This window comes from Eschrichtius robustus, chromosome 1 (genome assembly GCF_028021215.1).
Source record: "Eschrichtius robustus isolate mEscRob2 chromosome 1, mEscRob2.pri, whole genome shotgun sequence".
In the NCBI taxonomy this organism is placed as follows: Eukaryota; Metazoa; Chordata; class Mammalia; order Artiodactyla; family Eschrichtiidae; genus Eschrichtius; species Eschrichtius robustus.
Genome location: NC_090824.1, coordinates 118,449,948 through 118,471,190, shown reverse-complemented (window position 1 = coordinate 118,471,190; position 21,243 = coordinate 118,449,948). Strand labels below are relative to the sequence as shown.

General features: G+C 32.2%; 1 protein-coding gene across 13 annotated transcripts in view; it reads left to right on the top strand.

Moving 5' to 3' along the window:
* The window catches only part of ZNF280D (zinc finger protein 280D), a 296,330-nt gene that overhangs the window by 200,158 nt on the left and 74,929 nt on the right, over positions 1–21,243 (top strand). For all 13 annotated transcript variants that reach the window (XM_068552217.1, XM_068552226.1, XM_068552205.1 and 10 more), the window contains 5 exons: positions 1,991–2,056; positions 2,157–2,296; positions 10,035–10,152; positions 14,929–15,099; positions 15,244–15,353. In XM_068552217.1, the coding sequence (XP_068408318.1) occupies positions 1,991–2,056; positions 2,157–2,296; positions 10,035–10,152; positions 14,929–15,099; positions 15,244–15,353 (605 nt within the window). The remainder of the gene's footprint in view (positions 1–1,990; positions 2,057–2,156; positions 2,297–10,034; positions 10,153–14,928; positions 15,100–15,243; positions 15,354–21,243) is intronic.

The following is a 21,243-nucleotide window of genomic DNA, read 5'->3' as shown; positions in this document are numbered from 1 at the left end:
ATACGTTTGGGTTAGTCTCAGATAGGGGTTCTCATATCTAAGCAACTGCCTCATTGCAGTGTCATCTATACATAGCTACAGAATGTATAGGCAGTGAATGATTTCAGTTAGAGTAATTCGATTTGACATTGTTATAATGTTAAAGACAAACGACACTTGTTAAAACGTCCACTCAATAATGTATAGAAGTACAGAGAAATAATGTACAAATTTCAGGGGAGAAAGAGAAAATAGATCCCTTCCCATTGCATTTACATGTTTGTTTGCTTGTTTAAGTCAGGAGAATTTACCAAAGAATGTAACCAGCATACTAGTGTTTTCTTACCAAGTTAGTGCGTAGAAGTGTAATTAAGAGACTACTTCTAAATTTTCTGAAGGCCTGGCTCTTTCTTCTGTTGCCTCTAAACTTGGAATGGCATTTTTAGTCAGTTTTATTTGAGGAAGAATAGCTTAACCAATTGAATTCTCAATAGCATTTTTTTGTGGCAGATTGATAATAACTCCTACAGGTTCTAAGTGGAGTGCCACTTCGATTATAAATTGAACTAGGCATGATGGCATGCTTGTTGATGATAGTGGAACATAATTATATATTCTCTTAATTACTGTTTCTTGTCACTGTGATTATTTTATACTGGAGTATTACCATATTGCAAAATTGTTACTCAAGTTCTCTTATTGAAAACATGACAGTTAAGATTTAAATTGAATTTATACTGATTGTAGATGACTGTTAACAGTATTCAACTGGAATAACGTATATTAGTTTTAAGATAATTCTGTCAGAAGGGGATTGACCAGGAAGAATTTCTTTTCTGTACTCTTAAGATGCACAATTTAAATGATTTTATTGCTGTTTATGTATAAGCCATAAAATATTTTAACATATGGAGTATGAGCTAAATGTTTATATACAGTTGCCAGAAAGGAAGGTACAAATTTTTGTAGAATACAAATACCAAAAGGACTTTAGCAATAGTTCTTTGATGGTTTGAGTAAATACTTAATCTTGAATTTCTGAATGAAAATGGGGTCAAGTTGCTTGAGCAGATTTTTCTCCTTTAAGACATCTCTAGTACTTAGGTATAGAGCACTGCATTGCCATTTTCAGAAAACAGTCCTACTTTTATATGGCCCTTTACTTTATAGAATTATTTTATGGGAGCTGGTTCCTTTCTACTACGAGGGGAAAAAAGGAAATTTATATGAGGTCTGGTGTTTGTGCTTTTACCTTTTTCTAACCAACAATTTCAGGCAATACTTACTCTTCTAAATTTTAGTTTGATTACTGAAAAACCTGTAATTAGGAACTTTAAAATGCAATTAGGAACTTTAAACTGATCCTGAAAGTCATATTACACTCTGACTTCTGGTATAGTGATAAATTTGAAGCCCCTTAAGTTGTAAGATATTCTGGTAAACTGTATGTTCATTGCAGTCTGTATTCTCTGATAGTTTCCCTTTCAGGACTCAGTAATGGTGTAGATAATCCAGTGAGATCCCTTATGATGACACTTCAGGGCTTATAAGGGTGTGAATTGGATATGGACGTTAGACAGGGTTTGATTTTGAGTAATAGGAACTTGAGTGTATGTATAGCCCTTTCATCACTCAAAGAAAGATATATACTTCAATTATAGTTGTATATGGATATATTTTTAGAAATTTTTTGCCATTTATATGACTATTTCTTTGCCATGCAGAAGGTTTGACTTATATGTAGTCATATTTATCAATCTTTAACTTCTGGCTTTTGGATTTTGAGTTACAGTTAGAAAGATTGTTCTTATTCTGTAAGATAATTAAGATGCATAATCTTATTTCTTTAGTAGATAAAGATATATATGTTTAAAATTAACTATATTCATAATTCAGTGTTAACTTGTATTCTCCTTCTAGGAATCTGTTTGTTTTCGGTGTGTGACTTCTATTATCTTAATATATATATCATTCAAACAATGACTTTTAAAATAAATGTAATCTTTTATAGATATTTTGAATAGAGTAAACCCCAGCTCATATTCGAGGGGAATAAAGAATGGTGCGCTCAGCCGAGGTACAGTATTATTGTACTATTTTTTTTTTAAAGTGAAGTATTTTGACATCATTGATTATATAGAAATATATTCAATGTGTTGTGTAATTTTAAAATACAGGTATTACTGCTGCATTCAAGCCTACAAGTCAACACTACACGAACCCAACATCAAATCCAGTGCCTGCCTCGCCAGTAAATTTTCATCCTGAATCTAGATCTTCAGATAGTTCTGTTATTGTTCAGCCTTTGTCTAAACCTGTAAGTGTTTCTGAAACTACACAGTCAGCTCAGGGATACATTGGATATTATTTGTCAGTATCAACAATGCCTAGTTAAAATTCTGTACTACCATGGGTAATCATCCAATGGAATCATAATCAGCATCAGAAAATGTCACCATCTCTATGATAGCTCAACTGGTACCCAAATAATAATTGCAGTAGCAAACTACTCAGCCTGTTTTTAAATCAGGTAATATGCTTAAATTAAATAGGTACAGTATTGAAAACTGTGCTATCAAAACATGAATAAAAGTATAATTAGTAATGAATATTGCATAATGGCAAACTATTTCAAATTGTAAATTGGGCCAAATGTTCTTAGTTCTTAATTGGGAAAGTTGCTAAGAGGCTACTGGAACTTTTTATTCTGAAAACATACCGTCATAGTTTAGTTAGTTTAAATAACTCTTAACACAAACTAATAGTTAATATTTATTGAGTTGTTAATATGTGTAAGGCTTTGTGCTAAATGCTGTACATGAATTAATCTCATTTAATTCTTAAATGTTCCTATGAAGTAGGCACTATTATTTATCTCTGTTTTATAGTTGAGGAAACTGAGGCTCACAGTGAATTTAAATAATTAAATATTAAATTTAATAATTTAAATAATTCACTCAGGGTCACACAGCTGGCAAATGATAGATCTGGGATTTCAATCCAGGCGAATCCGTAGTTTATTTGTATTTGTATATACATGCATATGTATTGTACATAAATGTATACTTCTAAAAAAAATGGAAGCATTGCCTTAGTGTGAAAATTTTCAAAGTGTAGTCTTCAGTCCCCTGGGGTTCCCCTAAGACTCTTTTATAGGTTTTGGATCAACAGTATTGTCACAATAACACAAAGACACTATTTGCTTTTTTCACTGTGTTGACATTTGCACTGATGATGCAAAAGCAGTGGTGGGTAAACTGCTGGTTCCTTAGTATGAATAGTAGTTTTTGTATTAGTCACCACCCTGCACTCACAATAAAAATTATTCCAGTCATACTCCTTTCCCTTGATGAAGAATTAAGATGTTATTAATTTTATTAATTCTCTACCATTGAATACATGTGTCTTTTAAAATATTTTGTGTGATGAAATGGGTGGTGTGCATAAAGTATTACTGTGTCTGAGGTATGATGATTATCTTGAGGAAAAGCACTAGTGTGATTAAATTGTGAGCTAAACTACCCAGAAGACCATTTTTTACTTGAAAGGATGACTGACAAACCATGGTTTATACTACTATTAACTTAGTGGTTTAAAAACACCTACTTTTATTATCTCACAGATTTTGTGGGTCAGGAGTCAGGTCATATCTTCATAGTCCCTCAAGGCTTCATTCAAGGTGTGGGCTCTGTGCTTGCAGTCTCATCTGAAGCTCAGCTGAGGAAGTATCTGCTTCCAAGTTCTCATGGTTATTGGTACCATTCGGTTCCTTAAGGGTTGTCAGATTGAGAGTCTCAGAATTTTAGTGGCTTTTGGCTGGCTCCTTGCCAGGTGGGTCTTTCCAGCACGGCTTCTTACTTCCCCAAAGCACACAAGGAAGAGAGAATCCTTAGCAGGATGGCATTACAGCCTTACGTAATGTAATCACATACAAAAAATCATGTACATTCTGTCACTTTTGCTATATTCTGTCAGAAACAAGTCACATGTCTTGCCCACACTCCAAGAGAGGGAATCACGTAGGACATGAATACCAGGGCGTGGGGATCATGGAAGCTACTTTAGAGTCTGTCTGCCACACACGAGTTCTTCAGTCTTTGCTGTATGGTAGACAGTTCCTCAAAATTGAACAAAGTGCACCTGTCACTTCAAGGAAAACAACTGGTGGTATTTCTTGCCACGGATGAAATTTGAGCTATCAAGCAAAGTTAGAATTTTGAACAACTTGTATCTGCCATCATGATCTTGACAGCTTCCCAGTACGTAAAGTCTTTTCTGGTGGGTGGCGGTATTAAATACGATTTTTTGATATTGCGTAACTTTTCAACATTTGGAAGATCTGCGTAATTCAAAGAAACCAATATTTTCTAAATAACTAATGTATGATGTAATAAAATCACGCATGGATAAGATTCATTCAAAGTGCAAGATAAGACTAATAGATTTTAATGTAACAAAGTTCAAAAAACTCAGTGTTAAGGAGTCAGATTCCACATTGCAACAAACCTTTAAGAAAATACCAACTGTTGAGTTTTGGTATTGTATCGAAGAAATATAACCCCATTTATTCTAATTTGCTATTAAAATATTCCCTTTTTTCAACTATTAATCTTTATGAAGCCAGATTATATTCTTCAACCGAAACAACATATTTTAACAGAATGAAAGCCAAAGCAGGTATGAGAGTATAGCAGTTTTTGATTAATCTAGACATTAAAGAGATTTGCAGAAATGTAAAGCAGTGCCACTATTTTCACTGATTTTTTGTGTTTGCTAGATAGCCATTTTTTACAAAATGTTATTTATGTTAATCTGTAATGGATTTATTATTGTTTAAAATGAAATTAATAAATAAATATTTAAAAAATTTCTCTGTTTTAATCTCTAATATGGTAAATATCAGTAGATATAACCTACCTAAATAAAAATTCTTTTGGGTCCTCAGTAATTTTTCAATGTGTAAAGGGGTTCTGAAACCAAGGAGTTAGAGTACTAAAACAAAAAGTTACCCAAAATGTGAAGATTCTTTGCTACTGGAATTGAATTAACTCAGTGGTTTTTTTCATGCTTCATAAGCTATTTGGCATTGGCCTTACAGAAATAGTAAATTTCCCCTAAAATGTTTGTTCTTTTTACAGTAAGTGAAACAACTACCAAAGCACCTATAAATTTTCTTGCAAATATTCAAGTCCAAAACCAGAATTGAATCCAGATATTTTTGGTATGACTAATCCATTTTTCCTTCACTTTATATCGTATTACTATAAGGTAATCTACATATTTGTTACCACTAAAAATTGATATTTGAGGTGTAGCTTTCATAGAAGACTTACTAAATTTAATTTTATTTACATGAAAAGAAAAATCTATGGCTAAATAAACTCTGCCCCCACTTATATTTTGAAGAGGTCATATATCATAAAAAATAAGAGTATCTTTGGGCAAATACCGCCCCCCCCAAATCTTTTCTGTAGTTTTAGCATTCTGAAATAATAATATTGATATGAGCCCTGGACTAGTAGTTTAAATAACTTAAGATTGAAGCAAGAGACTTGAATGCTGATCCTGCCCTGTTCTTAACTAAAGCATTGGCAAAACCTCTCTGAGCCTCATTTTCTTCATTTCTAAAATGAGAGATAATTTTACCCAGACTGCTGACTCTCAATCTTGGATCCTAAGATGGTAAGCTACCCAAAATGTAAAGATTCTTTGTTATTAGTGGAATCAAATTAACTTGGTAGGTTTCTCATGCGTATTGTAAGCTGTTTGGCATTTGGGAGGATAGAAAACCGGAAAAAGAAACTTTATTATTTAATTCAGTTTGATAGATAAAAATCTTTCCAACATTGGACCCAGGGAGAAAAAAAAATAAAGTGAGGGGTGGTATCTTTGGCGTTGTAAAAGTTAGAAACTAGAGCTTTTTCTAACTCAAAATGTTTTACTTCTATGGGCATAGTTTTAAAATCAAAACACCTCAATTGATAGTTCCAGATCTTGGGGAGTTTTTAAAAGGCGAAATTTTGTCAGTTGGTCTGGGTGGATGGGTCTTGGAAATAATACACTTTAAAAAGCTCTCCAGGTGATTCTAATGTGCACAGATAAGAATGACATATTCTGGAATGAATTGAGGATGCTATGTAAGGGAATTATTTACTGTGAATTTTGGAAGCCACTGCTTTTAATAAATTATAGTTTTTCATTTTATGTCATGTTTTGTGTGTATGTGTATATTTACTTTTTCATGTAACATCTCTATACTTCAGTGTCTCTTTCAAATCTGTTTGAGGTAGTGGGGATATATTGCTATCATTTAAAAAGTCAGTGTGATACAGCTTAAGGGCATAGGCTTTGTAATTAGACCCAACTTCTAATTACAGCTCCATCAGTAATAAGGGGCTGTATTGGGAACCTTGCATAACCACACCTAACCTTAGTTTACCTACTTATAAAATGGGGTATAAGGTCTTTTATTAGTACTGTTGTGACAACTACTTGATTTAATACATGCAGTGAACCGTGAAGTGCAAGTATATTTAAAATATGACTGTGGCTGTTTTTTAGGTGTGAAGGGTGAATAACTTCAAGTTCAGAAGTGACTTGCCCAAGGTTTTGTAGCTAAATAAATGTGCGGATTTTCTGGATCCAGTCTAGCACCCATTCTACCCTTACTATTGTGTTTGATATTTTTCTGAACAGTTTTAGGAGACATTAAAATTCCATGTTGGATAATTATTTTAACCAGTTATTTTTTGTTTTTTAAATTTTTAAAATTTATTTTTGGCTGCGTTGGGTCTTCACTGCTGCACGCGGGCTTTCTCTAGTTGTGGCGAGCGGGGGCTACTCTTCGTTGTGGTGCGCAGGCTTCTCCTTGTGGTGGCTTCTCTGGTTGTGGAGCACGGGCTCTAGGCACACGGGCTTCAGTAGTTGCAGCACGTGGGCTCAGTAGTTGTGGCTCGTGGGCTCTAGAGCGCAGGCTCAGTACTTGTGGCACATGGGCTTAGTTGCTTCGCAACATGTGGGATCTTCCCAGACCAGGGATCGAACCCATGTCCCCTGCATTGGCAGGTGGATTCTCATCCACTGTGCCACTAGGGAAGTCTACCAGTTATTGTTGAATAATGTGTGCCTGCTGTCTGAAATTGTGGTGCTTACATTAGCCAGAGTTATTTCCTAGGAAAGTGTTTAACAGTATTAACTTTGTACTTCTGTTAAAGAACTGTTTTAGAAAATGTAGGTGAATATTATCCATTTTTTAAGTGTAAATATTTGAAGAAAATATTTATCTTGAAGCAAGATTGTGCTTGGTTACAATTAAGTTATATGGCATCACAGATTTTTTTTTTTTTTAAATGTTGCACATTAAGGCTCAAATGCAAAATATCTGCCTGTTAGGCCTCAAATTCTATGAGTGGCTTGGGTTACTTCGATACCCGTTTCCATAACAACTTCTATTTTTTTAAACAGCAACAATCATTTATTTAGTCACAAATCTGCAATGTGTGCAGGGTGTGGTGAGGAAGGCTTATGTCTTTTCTAAATTAAGAACAAAATTTTTATTGAGGTGTAGTTGACATACAGCATATTTGTTTCAGATGTACAGCATGATTCAATATTTGTATATATTGTGAAATGATCACCACAGTAAGTCTAGTTAAAGTGCATCACCATACGTCGTTACAGAATTTTTTACTTGTGATGAGAAATTTTAAGATCTCTCTTAGTAACTTTCACATATGCAGTACAGTATTATTAACTTTAGTCACCATGCTGAACTTCACATCCCTATGATTTATTTACTTTATAACTGGAAGCTTATACACTTTGACTCCCTTCACCCATGTTTTGTTTCTATAACTTCCTATAGACAAACTCATGTCAATAGAAAAGTTAGTAGTAAACCAAATTTCTTAAAACTTGTTTGTCCCTTAATTTATAAGCACAAAATAAGCAAAACCTTCCTGTTTGTATTTTGAAATAATCTGTATTTTGAAATAATCTGTATTTTGTTGGGAAAGTTTAGAGAGAAGTGTACATACTGTATTTTGATTTTTTTCCCCCTTCAAACAGTATAGATTATATCAGTCAGAACCATACTATATACACAGATGCGTATTTCTCTTTTTTCACTGAACATTCTACTAGGAATGTGTCACTGGATATTTCTCAAAAACATATTAGTGGTTGCATGGTAATCTTTTAATTTATTTAACCATTTTTCCATTGTTGGACATAAAGATTTTAATTTTTTGCTGTTAAAAATAATTCTCCAATAAACATTTTCACTTCCTTACTATAAATTTTTAAAGTGGAATAGTTGGATGAAAGGATGTGAACTAATATAAAGCCTGTGATAGCTACTGCCAAAATTTTCATGTGGAAAAGTTATACCTAAATATAGCTTCTATTTTGCCAATAGTATATGTTATCATTATTTTTTAATTGATAAATTTTAATTTTATTTCAAGCTAATTTTAGACTCACAGGAAATATAATACAATATCCCTAATGCTTACATTTTACTTATCAAAACTAAATTGCAGACCTTATTTGAATTTTACCAGTTTTCCCATTAATGTCATTTTTCGTTCCCAGTATCCTATTTAGGATCACACCTTAACGGTTTGTTATTTCTTCTTAGTCTCTTCATATTTTTCTACAGTTACTTACTCTTTGTCTATTACGACCTTGATACTTTCAAGAGAAGTGGCAATTATTTTGTATTATGTAATTGCCATTGTCTTTATTTGCATTTCTTTGACTAGTAAGTTGGGAAAAAAGTTTTTTGTATGTATTGGTCATTTGCTTTTTGCTTTTGAAGTGCCTCAGTTTATGCCCTTTGCCCATTTTTCTTTTAAAGTGACTTTTTCCCTTCTGATCTTTACGTCTTGTTAAATCTTAGAGCTTTTGCTTGTTATATATTATGACTCATAGAATGGTCCAAAATCACTCTAATGAGAGCTCACTCTGTACAATGATGGTCTTTTATAAATAGAATTGGGATCTATTTTTTTGTGTGTATCAGTATATTTAATATATAATAGTTTTGGAGTACATATATATCCCTAAATTATACTGACCACGTTTTATGATTATTTATATTAATATATGTGTGTGCTAACATATAAATTTATACTACCTTATATTTGACTATATTATGATTCATTTCATACTTTTCACTCTTAATATCTTCTTGTTAACTGGGACCACACTTTCTCCTGATGGAAGGGCTGAAACTTTCCTTGAGCTCCAAGCCCTTCAGGAGTGGAGCAGGTGTCCCAGATCATTCCTATAGACAGCTTCCATTCTAAACCCTGTGTGCCTAGCTTTCTTATTTGTTCACCCTGCTAACCTGGCAGTTTTGTATTTGCCCTAAGAGGTGGGAGATTGCCTGGCCCAGCATGGCTTTCTGTAGGGTGCTGGGAAGAGGGGGGACCCATTCATTTTCTTTCATACACTTGGCTTATAAATTTTGCCAGTAAAGACGATCCCAAAACTCATATCATGTGATGTGTTCATCCTTAACCCTGATGCACCGTAGTGCAGATTAATTCCCAGTATGTTTGCCCTGATATTTTTATCTGTGGGGTTTATAGAGGTATAGAAGCTTTTAAAATTGTACGTATGTCAGAATATTTACATATTTTTTTCCTTGCTTTTACCCAAAGATTTTGGTAAGTTCTATTATTTGCTCTTTGATAGGAATCCTGCATTTTTATTGACTCTCTGAAGTGTATCAATCTTACTGATTTAAAATGGGTTTGTATGTTTCTTTTACCTTGAAAAAAATCAGGCTAGAATTTTCCCCCCATTTTAATTGACTAGTCAGGAACAAACCAGCTCTAAGTAATAGCTTGCTTTCAGTTTTAGTAGATGATAATTTTGGCATAATGGTAATAATTGCCTTTGTGTTTTATAACATTAGTAATGGAGTCATCAAAGGTTATCCTTATAATATTGGCATACAGTTAAATTTACCTTTATAAAAGCTTATGAAACAAAATAATTATAATTATGTTGAATATTTGTAATGTTCTTCCTTTGAAATATTTTAACAGGGTTATGTAACGAAGTCATCACGAGTTGTTTCTAATAATTCTCCAGAGTTACTGTTTGACTTGACCCAGGATACAGGATTACCACTTTACCAAGGAGGACCAACACTTTCTATAGCAGGTTGGTTTTAGCACTTTTTCAAAAAATTAGAAAAAGAAACTTGATGAATATGCATATGGAATTGACTTTCTGTTTTGAAGTCCATGCCTTCAAGTTAAGTTTTTCACATATTTTAAGGTGTAGTGGCACTAATAGTTCTCGAATGCCTTTTTTGGTGGTTTTAAATGAAATCTTATTTACTAATAGAATATTTTATTTCTTCCTGTTAATTAAGTAAGCTAACCAACTTTGACCTTGTTCGCACTTGGCATTAAACATGGGCTGAAAAAATCTTTATTTTTATTTTTTTAATTTTAATTTTATTGGAGCAGAGTTGATTTACAATGTTGTGTTAGTTTCAGGTGTACAACAAAGTGATGTTATACATATACATATATTGATTCTTTTTTAGATTCTTTTCTCATATAGGTTATCACAGAATACTGAGTAGAGTTCCCTGTGCTATACAGTAGGTCCTTGTTGGTTTTCTATCTGATATATAATAGTGTGTGTATGTTCATCCCAAGATCCTGATTTATCCCTCCCCCACCACGTTTCCCTTTTGGTAACCATAAGTTGGTTCTCGATATCTGTAAGTCTGTTTCTGTTTTGTAAATAAGTTCATTTGTATCATTTTTAAAAATTAGATTCCACATATGAATGATATCATATGATATTTGTTTTTGTCTGACTTACTTCACTTAGTATGACAATCTCTAGGTCCATCCATGTTGCTGCAAATGGCATTATTTCGTTCTTTTTATGGCTGAGTAATATTCCATCGGATATATGTACCACGTCTTCTTTACCCATTCCTCTGTTGATGGGTTGATGGACATTTAGGTTGCTTTCATGTCTTGGCTATTGTAAATAGTGCTGCAATGAACATTGGGGTGCATGTATCTTTTCGAAGTATGGCTTTCTCCGGATATATGCCTAGGAGTGGGATTGCTGGATCATATGGTAACTCTATTTTTATTTTTTTAAGGAACCTCCATACTGTTCTCCGTAATGGTTATACCAATTTACATTCCTATCAACAGTGTAGGAGGCTTCCCTTTTCTCCACACCCTCTCAAGCATTCATTGTTTGTAAACTTTTTGATGATGGCCATTCTGACCGGTGTGGGTGACACATCATTGTAGTTTTGATTTGCATTTCTCTGATAATTAGTGATGTTGAGGATCTTTTCATGTGCTTTTTAGCCATCTGTATGTCTTCTTTGGAGAAATGTCTATTTAGATCTTCTGCCCATTTTTTGATTGGGTTGTTTGGTTTTTTTTGACATAGAGTTGCGTGAGTTGTTTGTATATTTTGGCGATTAATCCCTTGTTGGTTGCTTCGTTTGCAAATATTTTCTCCCATTCTGTGGGTTGTCTTTTCATTTTGTTTATGGTTTCCTTTGCTGTGCAGAAGGTTTTAAATTTAATTAGGTCCCATTGTTTTGGTTTTTATTTTCATTACTCTAGGAGGTGGATCAAAAAAGATATTGCTGTGATTTATGTCAAAGAGTGTTCTTCCTGTTTTCCTCTAAGAGTTTTATAGTGTCTGGCCTTACATTTAGGTCTTTGATCCATTTTGAGTTTATTTTTGTGTATGATGTTAGAGAATGTTCTAATTTCATTCTTTTACATGTAGCTGTCCAGTTTTCCCAGCACCACTTATTGAAGAGTCTGTCTTTACTCCGTTGTATATTCTTGCCTCCTTTGTCATAGATTAATTGACAGTAGGTGCGTGAGTTTATTTTTGGGCTTTCTATCCTGTTCCATTGGTCTATGTTTCTGTTTTTGAGAAAAATCTTAAAATAATATATATAAGTTAGAGAAGTCCTCTGATACCCTAAATACTCTGTTAAAAGAAATATTTATTAGGTTCTATGGCCACTAGTATGGAAAAGTGTATGGTTATAGTTAAATTCTCAATTAGGTTAGTGTGTTTATATTCAATAAACGATTTAGGTATAAAATATTATTACAGAGTGCTGTTATAAAGTGGCTGCACTAAATTCGTCTATAGTCATTACTCAGTAAATGCCTATTGAAGGAGTAATGAAATTTCCCTATTGAAGAAGAGTTACTTTTATTATATACTATTAACAAAGTTCTTCATTAACCTAAAATAAATTAGTGTGTTATGAAAGAATTTTATCTAATTGAAAATTCCTTGTACAGGCAATTATGCTTTGTATACTAGCAGTTTTGATATATTTCAAATACTTGACTAAATAGAGATTTGGGGGAATTTTTAGATTATTCACTAATAAATCAGTGTGGAAAATTTTCCAAATGCTTCCTGATTTTTTTTATAGTATTATCAGTACCTAAAATGTTTTTCCATTTAGATAATATTTAGTTGATATTCATTTCTTTGGGTATCACCTACATATTTGTAAAAAACTAGTTAGTAAAATAGGTAAGAACCAAAAGAAACAAGGAGAAAAAATAATTGTCTTAAGTCTGGTTTTACAAAACACGTGAACTTTATTTATAGAAAAAGTCTGAGTTATTGAAACTTCTTGGGACTAAGGACAGTGACTCCTGCTCTCCTTCTAAGTTTTTTTCTGCAGAGAGACTTTAGCCTGTAGATTTGAACTGCTATTCTTAAGATTTTTGTAGTCTTTAGCATGTCTTTACACTTCAGTTTTCTCATACTATTAAAATGGAGATTTTATTTTTCTTATTTAATGCAGTCATTCTCCAGACCTTCAATCAGCCATTTGTAGATATAATTTTAATTCTTGCTCTATTTTAGTTAGGGCTTCTGAAGCCCAAATAAGATAAATAAAACGTGAAATGCATTATAAGCTTTAAAGGACTCTACAACAAATATTTGTTATGAATGGTAACAGGTGCAATATGTTCAGTTGCATTAACTGATCAAGGTCAAGTGATCATGGATGTTTGGAGAGAACTGGGTTTGAGTTTGATCTTGAATGAGAATAGGATTTTTACTGGCCGAGATAGAGGTGTTGAGTGTGGGCAACAATACAAGCCGAAGACAATAGAGATAAATTAAAGGGTCAGAATTTAAAACTCTTAAATTCAGAGTAATTTTATTTCTTATGTTAAAAAAAATACTTATAATAAAAGTCTGATGTACTGTCTAGCCTGTTATATAATCAGAATATTAATGCAAAATACCAGCACTCATTAGCTTTTCAGGTAACCTCAGCATCTCACAAGAATGCTACTGTGATTACACAAAATGTTTCCCGAGTTCCCATAGTATAACCGTCAGTAATCACATGCTTTGAAGATAGAAAAAGAAAAAATCATTTTTATGTTCAGTAATCACATGCTTTGAAGATAGAAAAAGAAAAAATCATTTTTATGTTATCTCAAAGGATGAAACAGAGGAGCCAACTATTGTAATGCTCTTATTTTCCGGGCATATTTCTCCTTATTAAAAAGCTGACAGGTAAATCTACTACAATAATTTTTTCCCCTCTGAAGTAAGTTAAGATAGAAAATATTTTATTAGTAATGATAATAGCTGTTTTTTTAATTATTGAATACTTTCTACGTGCTAGATGTTGTGTTGGTTGCTTTTAAAAGTAAGTTAAGATATGAAATTTTTTTAGTAATGATAATAGCTTTCATTTATTATTGAATGCCTTCTTTGTACCAAATATTGTGTTCGGTGCTTTAAATACAGTATCTTATTTGATCTTAAAAGCGCTTTGTAAAATAAGGTATTAAAACTCTTACTTTATAAAAGAACAAACTGAAGCTCTGAGAAGTTAATTACATAAGCCAAGAATACATAGCTATTATCAGTGACAGAGCCTGGATTTGAACTTACCCTGTCTGGTTTAAAAGCCTGGAATATTTCTAGTGTATATACTGCTTCTACTTTTAGTGTACAGTTGGGAGCATTAAAATATGATGTGCAGTTTTAAAATCCTTGTTACCCAGCCTAGTTATAGCCTAAATATCCCTATTTCCCTTGCTAATGCTCTGAATAAGGCTAAAATCCTTTAGCAAAAAGGTTATAGTTTTCAAACTAAGACTTCATTTAGGAATAAAATCCCTGTAAAAACAAAATTTTATGCAAAAGTCTAATAAATAAAATATAAAAGCAGAGTTTCTCTGTCAAACACACCCAGTGTATTCCCTATGAGGAGCCCATTAAGCTCTGGGGAAGATAATTTGAAAACCATAGTATAATACTAACTCCTTCTATTATGAACCCTTTCACATGAATGAATGAGGTTTTATCATTCAAGATTAGTAGTTTCCACTTTGTATGTAGGAATAAATGGATAATATAACCTAAAGCCATGAGTAGACCACCTCTTTGTTAGGTGGACAAAACTAACTTTTCATTGGACATTTTAAGTCGTTAAATAAACAGCTTCTAAAGTGTCTCTCTAAATTTTTGGATTTTTTTTTTTTTTTTTTTAAACAAACTCACTCACTTAAGCATCTAAAGTTAATTCATTTGTGGGAACCCTGGCGTATTCTTTGTGCTTTAACTTTTTTTTTTTTGCTTGCTCTGCCTTCTTTCATAATAGCTGTTTATATATTTCCTTATTTGAAGTTATATTTAGTATTGTCTTACATAGAAAGGTATTTTATGAATAATTTGAATATATATAGTATGTAATAGATATTTATACAGTTTCTTTATATCCCTTAACTTTTGATCACATCAATTTTTGTCATTATTTATTGTTATTTGTATGATGTGATAATTCAATTATATTACATTTAATTTCACTTCAAAGTATTTTTACTTAGTTGTAAGCAATGTTCTAAAGTCTTTAAAAATATTTTCTCACTATTTAAATCATTATAGGTATGAATGAAAGTTCATTTTTATCAAAACGTCCTTCTACTTCTGAAGTAAACAGTGTTAATCCAAAAAAGCCTAAACCCAGTGAAGGTGTTTCTGGAACAAATTCCTCAGCTGTATTTTCTTCAGTTAAATCTCTTTCAGTGACATCTCCCCAGGCTGTGCCGTCAAAAGGTAAATATGAAATGTGGCATATAAAAAAGAAATTATAGTATTTATATATGAATTATAGAAATTGTAGTACAGACTATCAGTAGTGGTTATTGAAGGTTAAAAAGTGATGAATTTTGAATCATATATATTTTGAATTTATTTTAGGTACAAATATCTCATCAAATCAATCTAAAAATGGAACACCTTTTCCAAGAGCTTGTCCAAAGTGCAATATTCATTTCAATCTTTTGGATCCTTTGAAAAATCACATGAAGGTAAAACTTTTTCAAAATTTAATTTTAAAAAGGTTTGCAAATCCCTAAAAATATTGATTGATTTGCAGTAAATAATGATTTGTTCAGATATTTAGATAAGAAATATTCTCATATTGGTATTTACATATAAGTTAGGTAAAAGTTTATATTCATAATGATTGTCTTCATATAAGATTTTAAAATTTATGAATCATCAAATTTAAAAAATTAAGTTCATATACATTATAATGTCTGCTTATTGTATTCTAAGTTTAAATGAAAATAATGCGTTATTCAGAATATCTTATTTACTAGCTTATGCATACTTGAAACTTCTTAAAAATAGGCATTTTATTATGTATTTAATATTTCATATAAGTTAACAGTTCCTTTAGTTATCTTTTTTGTTCATACTAACATGTGCATGTCATATTACACAATGAAAATCTTAGTTTTACTTTAATTTCAATACTCAGACATAAACTCCAAATGATGGAGGATTTTATATGAAATAATTGTTTTAACTTAGTCCATAATATAGTTTGTGTAATTGTTATAAATTAATTTGAGCTTTTTATTGGTATAAGAAGTTCCTGAAATTAGATTTTAAGAAATTTTCAAAGTACAAATGAAATAGGAGGTTTAGGTAACACTTCACTTAAAATACTTTGGTAGAATCTTACAGTACCCTGCTGTGTCTATGGAAAGATAGCCTGTATTCCTCTTCTGTGCCCGGTATAAATGCAAGGAAGGGGGAAAGAGACAAGAAAAAAGGCAATGTAGATCATATGGAGAAAAGAAGGAAGGAGAAGGATGCAATGGTAAAGAAATATCTAAGGAAAAGTTTCAGGGATTGCTCACTGTTTCAGGGATTGACAAATCTTTTTTGAAATTCAGTATTTTACAAAAAAAGTAGAAAAAAATAAAGGAACTTTTTTATTTCAAATATAGTCTCTTTATTTAAATACAAAACTCTATTTGGTCTGTCACTACTTCTAGCTCACAGTATGTACTCCCTGATAATTGCACTTTGTGGTTTGTTCTTATATGAGAATTAACCTGTACAAGTGCTTTCAGTTTTCCTATTTATGTAATATTTTGATGAGATACCTGATGTTTTTTCATGTTTTGCATTTTGGACATAGGGAAAAAAGAAAGGGCTAAATTCTTTAGTTATCTTTAGTTATTTGAATAGGTAATAGTCATATGATTCAAAATTGAAAAGTTTACAAAGGCATACAAGTAAAAACTCTTATCCCTGTCTCTTATTTATCTGGTTCCCAGTATGACTCTCAAAGAAAATAATTTTTATTAGTTTGTTTTCTATCCTCCCTGGTCTTCTTTCTGCATAAACAGGTGAACACAAGTGCTCTTGCTTCTTTTCTGTTTTGTGTACAAGCTGTAGCACATTATATGTACTGTACCTGGTGAGACTGGCAATCATTTTCTAAAATGTAGCTTTACTTTCAAAACATATTATAGCATTGTTTGTGATTACTCATATTAGAAAGAATCACAACTTCATATAATATTCATATAATAAAACACTATGCAGCATTTTTGAAAAAGGTGGAATCTCTAGAATGATGATATGGGAAGATAGCTCTAAGATATATTATTGAACTAAGTTGAATGTAATATGAATAATTTATTATATTCCTTTATATCATAAAGAAATCTTAGAGAATAGTCACCAAATCTCGGACAGGGAAGTATAAAATTATGGAGACTTTATGTTCTAGATTATGCATTTTATACATAAATTATAATTTACAGTAATAATTTCTATTTTGAAAAAAATAAGATTTTTAGATTATTTGTAAATGATTTTTTTGCTTTTATTATAGGTGAGTAGATGACTGTACCACAGAAATAATGTTTTCTTTCAATGAAGAATACCTAAAACATAATTCAAATATGCTACAATAATAAGAACAATATACTTACCTGAGACCATGTGAGACTACTAAGCTTTAAATACATTATTTCATTTAATCCTTAGAAAATTCTTTGAGATAGACATTTTTCTCATTGTTTTATAGCCAGTTAATTGGCATAACTGGTGTTCAAACTTTTAATGGTAAAAAGCTCAAGTTCTCCCAAATACTTATTGTTATTCCCCTTTTGACAAGTGTATGGGCTATTTAACTTGAAGATAGGTAGGTTATTTCTTTTTTAGGGAATTTGATATTTATCAACCAGATCTAGCTTATTAATTACATTATTTAGATTTCTGTAACTTAACTTATTTTTTTGTTTACTTGCTCTGTCATGGATTGAGAAATACCACATCTCAATCTACATCTTTCACCACCAATATATTTTTTTGGTATATTGCAATTCTGTTTTAAGATTGTTGCTATTGTTTGTGATACAGATGAATCTCTTTTATAACTGTATTGTGACTGCGTCCTTTAGCATTTTTATAAAATGTCCTTTTTTGTCTTAAAGTTTAATGCCTTTTAGGCTCACAACCCTTGTTTTCTTCTGGTTTCTATTTGCCTAGTGTATTCTTTGTTTATCCTTTTATTTTCAACCCTTCTGAGTGGCTTTGTTTTAAGTATGCCTCTTGCTTTAAGCAGAAAGTTGTGATCCTATAATGAAAATCTTTTTTGTTTCAGTAGTTGAGTTAAATTTACTTATTTTCATAGATGTGACAGGTTTATTTGATCTTGGTTCTGTCACAATTTTTTGCTAAACTCTTTTCTTCCTCTCTTTCTTTCTCTCTTTCTTTCTTTCACTATGTGGTTGCTTTACATGTATGTAATTTGGGTTTTTAGGGAAGTTGTATTTTTGTTTTCCTGTTTATCCTTCTAATTTTAACGTTAATATAATTCTGGTAGTCTTCTATTCCTTTGGCTATTCTCTACTATTAAAATTGATTAAAGTAGCATTAAATTTCCTATTCTTAACCCCATCCTTACTTTCTCCTCTCCTACTGATTTTAGTCAATATTATCTTTCTGAGTGTACTATTTCTTTGTACTATTGAAAATGCTCATACCTGCACTTCTTTATTTGGTAGCTCTAAATTATATTCCTTGATGTACTGCTACCATATGTGAAGCAATCTATGACTTCTCTTGACCTCATATTTATTGTCCTTTTACCTCCTTTCAGTTTTTATTTGTTGGTTGTATCATTTTTCCATTGTCAGGGCATATGACATTTTCATTTAGTTTTCTTAACCTTATTTCTGTATTTGTTTTAATCCTTTTCCACAGTAAATATATTCAGTACTCATCACCAGTCTTTCTGTTATGGTTCCTTTGGTTATCTCCTGTTTGACTAAAGTTTATCCCACAGTAATTTCCTCAGGAAGGGCCTGGGAACAGTATTCTTTGAGTTCCTTCATGTTCAAAACAGTTTGACTATAGTCCATTCATGAAAGACAGTTTGGCCAGATATAAAGTTGGATCCCACTTTGAGGATCTTGTTGGTGTTGCTTTTGTTTTACAGTATCTAATGTTGTTGTTAAGAATTTGGGATAAGCTTGAATTATTTTGCCCTTTATAAATGATTTGCTGTTTTTGCCTGGCTGTCCAGAGGATTCTTTATTTTGAAAGACTGATAATTCTACAGTGACTTCGTGTTGAGAATTTTGGATCAGTCTTTTCTGACATACAGCATGTTCTTTCAGCTTGTAAATTTGTGTCTTCCTTTATTTTAGTGTAGTTTTCTTGATTTGTATCTTTAAATTCCATACAATTGTTTTGTTATTTGGGGGGCTGGGTGTTGTCCAGTACTCATTTGTTCATTTGTTCAATGTCCTTTGTCTGGCATATTTGTGATTTTCTTCCTAATCCTTTTAGTTCTTTCTCTCTTCCCTCCTCTCCTCTCCTCTCCTCTCCTCTCCTCTCCTCTCCTCTCCTCTCCTCTCCTCTCCTCTCCTCTCCTCTCCTCTCCTCTCCTCTCCCCTCCCCTCCCCTCCCCTTTCCTCTTTCTTTTAATTTACTTTGCTTTTCTCATTTATTTTATTTTCCAACATCTGTTCACCAGTGTACTTTTCTAATTTGTGTTTAGCTATCTGGTTTTATTTTTTTTCTCTACTTTTACTCTTGATTTTGCCACTCTTTATGTCTTCTTTTTGTCTTGCCATCTCTTCTTGCTTTTTGGTCTTCCAAATAGACACAGTTGCTTCATTAAGTTTTTTAAAATTTATGGCAAAAATTTTGGCCCCTATTTTCATCTGCATCTGCTCTAAGGTGTTTTTGTGAGAATTTTACATTTCCTCAATTTATCTTAAAGTATTTTTGTTTAGATGTAAGTCCCTATCATATTGAACAAGTCAGATTTTCTTGGGTTAGTTGTTTTGTACAAAGCTCCTTTTGGGAAGCATAGGTTGCCAGGATAATCTCACAGCCTATTAGCTGGTTTATACAACTTCTTCCTATAAGTGTAACTTGTGTGTCTGATTTTATACGTAGCATTCCTTTTCTGTTTCTCTGTACTGAATGAGGTTTGAGGAATTTCTGCCATCCTTCTTGCTCCAGCTCCTATACTTGGTTTTGCAAACAAAGAACATAGATTTGCACTTCATGATGTGTATTTCACCTTAGAATGTATGTTTTGCTGACACTTTCTAAGGTCTGTTAACATTGGGTTCTTTTGATTTCTCTGGTCTGCTTCCAGCTGCCTGTCTTCTGCCTGATCTTGCTGCTTTTGGTAGTGCTTTCATATGTTGTGGAGTCTGTGGATTCTATCTGACTTTGAGTTTTAATGAAAATTAAATTTTTGGAATTTGGTTGTTGTGGCTTTTTGGATGTATCTCACAAGGAGAAGGGAAAAATGTTGACTTATGTAGGATGACCATATGGGAAGTTTTTTTTTTTTACTATTTAAACATGGTACCCCTTCTTTGCTCTGGAAATCCCATCTAAATTTTTAGGTACTAAGAAAGCAACCGAACATGGTATGTCTATTGGGAGGAGTTAAGATTAGAATGGTGTTTAGATGTTATCTACTGTTTGTCAAATTATAGTATATGGCATTAAAGTGTTTAATATTTGCAGAATGACTAACCCAGGAAAATAAGGGATGAACCTGGGGTTACAGTGAAGGGCGAGAACCAAAAGTGTACTAGGAAAAAAAAAAAAAAAAAGTGTACTAGGGCTGAATAAAAGGTGACCAGTTAGTGTTGGGCCATAGCTCAGCCGTGCCATCCATCACTTGTTCTGTCTTACCATAAAACTTTAAATCTAAGCCTAGTTCTCATTTCTTAACTTGCTTTCTTGCCTTTTGGATATTTTCTGTAAGATACTTTCCTCTCAATTACTAAATCCCCCAACCTTCTTCAGTGCACCTCATCCATTCTTGGTTGTCAGTGGTTTATCATTCAGCTATTTTATAGGAATATGAAACATTGTTTAAAGGATATTGTGAATGAGATTTGCATGTTTATTTTTAAAATCTTGCTTTTCTGTAGAACAAAAAAGAAAATGGAAGAACAGCAAGCAATTTATCGTCTATTATGCATTTATGAGTATTTAGAGTAACAAACGTTTATAATGTACTAAATTAGACATTTCTGGAGAATATAAACCTTACAGCACACTCTACTGTAGATTACATAGATTATTTTGTGGATTTCAGAAGAGAATCAATTCTCAAATATGACTCAGAGTAACTCCTACAGTCTGAAAGCCAGATTTAATGTTTGAGTAAATAAGATTATCCACATTTCTAATTAGTGAGACTATTCTGTATTATGTCATTTTGTGCATTACAATTTTTTCCAGTTGATGTTTGAGATCATCCCTATAGTAAAACTGCAGATAAGATGAGGAATTTTGTCTATCAAATGATGTTACTGATACACATCATTTGTAGTAAGACATATATTAAATCATTTTTCTAATAGTGCTGGTGAGTTTACTCTGACTCATCCTTTTCTCCATTTGTCCTTAAAGTCA